General features: G+C 35.3%; 1 protein-coding gene across 1 annotated transcript; it reads left to right on the top strand.

Moving 5' to 3' along the window:
* The first annotated feature begins 490 nt into the window (after positions 1 to 490).
* On the top strand, positions 491 to 2,481 carry LOC131653044 (uncharacterized). The gene has a single exon (XM_058923080.1). The coding sequence runs from the start codon at positions 1,033 to 1,035 to the stop codon at positions 2,365 to 2,367; it is 1,335 nt and encodes a 444-aa protein (XP_058779063.1). The 5' UTR covers positions 491 to 1,032; the 3' UTR covers positions 2,368 to 2,481.
* The last annotated feature ends 212 nt before the right edge of the window (positions 2,482 to 2,693 follow it).

Below are 2,693 nucleotides of genomic sequence, written 5' to 3' on the forward strand. Positions count from 1 at the left end.
ATATATATATATATATATATATATATATATATATATATATATATATATATATATTTGGTTTTTATAGATTCTATGTATAAGAGTCAATCTTATCCTATCAAATATTATAGGTAAGTACCTCTCCAAAAGAATATTAATTTTTAACTCCTTTCATGAAAAAAATTGTGTCTAGAATTTTCTTATTGACAAGATAGAAAACAATGAAATTTTTTACAATTCATTCACGATTCACTGTATTTAATATCAAAAATTTATATTGAAAATTTCATCGAATATTCTAGTAACTAAAAATAATCTTGGTTTTTTTTTTCTAAGACTCAACTCCTATTAAAAAAAACAAATATATTATTATTTTTTAAATAAATAAATAAATAATAAACATTATCCCACAAAATAGTTTTTATACATTGAACCATTTAATATTCTTTACCTTTCTCATCTTAAATAATTATATCCTTTTGATTAAATTATATATTTTGATAGTTGAAAATTGAAAAGTAACTTGCTCACCACAAACCATTTTTTGTCTTTTAGTGCTTCACTCGTTTTCTTCATTTTTTTTACCATTCTCTTTCACTCTTCCGAAGTTATGGTGTGTGTTTTTCTCATGGATTTATTCTGAGTTAAAGTTTCAATCTTTTCTTCTGGGGTTGTGAGATTCTGTAAGTATCTTAGTTTGAAGCTTTCTTGTTCATGAGGTTCTGAAAGGTGTTTTTTTTTTCATTGTTGTTGTGAAGTTCGTTGAAAAATTTATGCTTTTTTTGTTTTGAGCATTTGGGTTTTTGATTCTGTTGTATTTGAACTGTTTGTTTGTTGGTTTGTGAGATGGGTTTTGGAGAAAGGCTCAATTTTGATTTGTGGGTTGTTTTTGTTTGAAGATCTTGAGGGTTTGAGGATTGAATTTAGGTAGGTTTTTGTAGATTTTAAGGTGTAGTTTGGTGGAAATCAGTGAAGAATGTGTGTGGAATTGGATTGATTGTGGAATAGGTTTGTTGGTTTGATTTGATTTGATTTTGATGTTATTGAGGTGAAATGGAAGGGAATTTATCACAGGGAGGTATAATTCAAGGTGGTGGTAGTGGTTCTTTTGGTTTGCCGGGATCGATGCGAGTTCATCGTCAAGCGCCGATGAACCAACATCAAACTCATCCTTGTCAAGGTTCCGCGGTGCATTCGTCGATTCGTGAAGGTTTTCCTCTTACAATGGGGACATTGCAGAACTGTGATCAGAAGATAGGGATGAATGAGTTTGGTCAGGGGGATAGAAACAAAAACTCGGCAAGTGAGGAGGATGAGCCGGAGGAAGGTGGTGAGGGTCATCAGCAAGAGGGGGCGAGAGGGAAAAAGGGGTCGCCTTGGCAGCGTGTGAAGTGGACTGATAAGATGGTGAGGCTTTTGATAACAGCGGTTTCTTATATTGGCGAGGATGGGACTTCAGAAGGTGGTGGTGGAGGAAGGAGGAAATTCGCGGTTTTGCAGAAAAAAGGTAAGTGGAAATCTATTTCTAAGGTTATGGCTGAAAGAGGTTATCGTGTTTCGCCTCAGCAATGCGAGGATAAGTTTAACGATCTTAATAAAAGGTACAAAAGGCTTAATGATATGCTTGGAAGAGGAACTTCTTGTCAAGTTGTTGAAAATCCCGCTTTGTTGGATGTTATCGATTTTCTTAACGAGAAAGAAAAAGACGACGTTAGAAAAATATTAAACTCGAAACAACTCTTCTATGAAGAGATGTGTTCTTATCATAATTGTAATAGATTGCATTTGCCGCATGATCCCGCATTGCAACGGTCCTTGCAGATAGCTCTCAGAAATAGAGATGATCATGATAACGATGATGTGAGAAGGTCCTATCATGACGACCACGACGAGGATAGTCACGATATGGAAACTGATGATCATGATGAGTTCGAAGAGAATTACGCTTCACATTGTGATAGTCAAGGAATCTTCGGAGGATTGGGAGGATCTACGAAAAGACTAAGACAAGGCCAAGGTCAAGGTCAAGAAGACGCTACTACTTTCGGGAACTCTTTAAATTGTCAGGAGTATAACAAAAGTTTGTATCCTCTTGGACACATCGCGCAACCTGACGGAAACCAAGCTTTACCCGAAAATATGAGAGCAGCTTTGTTACAGAAGCAATGGATTGAATCTCGTTCGGTTCAGTTGGAAGAACAGAAGCTACAAATTCAGGTTGAGATGATGGAATTAGAGAAAGAAAGATTCAAGTGGCAGAAGTTTAGCAAGAAAAAAGACCGAGAGTTGGAGTTGTTCAAGCTGGAGAATGAAAGGATGAAGATTGAGAATGAACGTATTGCTTTAGAGCTAAAACGGAAGGAGATCGGCAGCACCAGCTTTAACTAGGTTTGCTGTTTTGCAACGGCACTTCTTTCTTTCTTTTTTTCCGAAAAAATTATTATTTCTCGAATATCTATGATAAACTGTGGTATATTTTGGTGTCTCTAAGGAGATAATTAAGAGCCCCTAGTGATGCTTATATTTTGGTGCATACTTAGGCTTTTATTGAAGTTGTGTTATCTGAAGCTTTAATCTTTCATTTTGGAATATCAGCGCAATAGGCCGCCTTCTTAAGTAGTATGTGTAAACACCAAACTCGACACCGACACTTACATATCTGTAATAATTTAAGAAAATAGAAGAGATTGAATGTAACTTCACATGTCAATGAG

This window comes from Vicia villosa, linkage group LG2, assembly GCF_029867415.1.
Source record: "Vicia villosa cultivar HV-30 ecotype Madison, WI linkage group LG2, Vvil1.0, whole genome shotgun sequence".
Lineage (NCBI taxonomy): Eukaryota > Viridiplantae > Streptophyta > Magnoliopsida > Fabales > Fabaceae > Vicia > Vicia villosa.

Excerpts from the sequence above, each read along its gene's own strand:
- LOC131653044 (XM_058923080.1), top strand. The coding sequence starts at position 1,033 with ATGGAAGGGAATTTATCACAGGGAGGTATAATTCAAGGTGGTGGTAGT.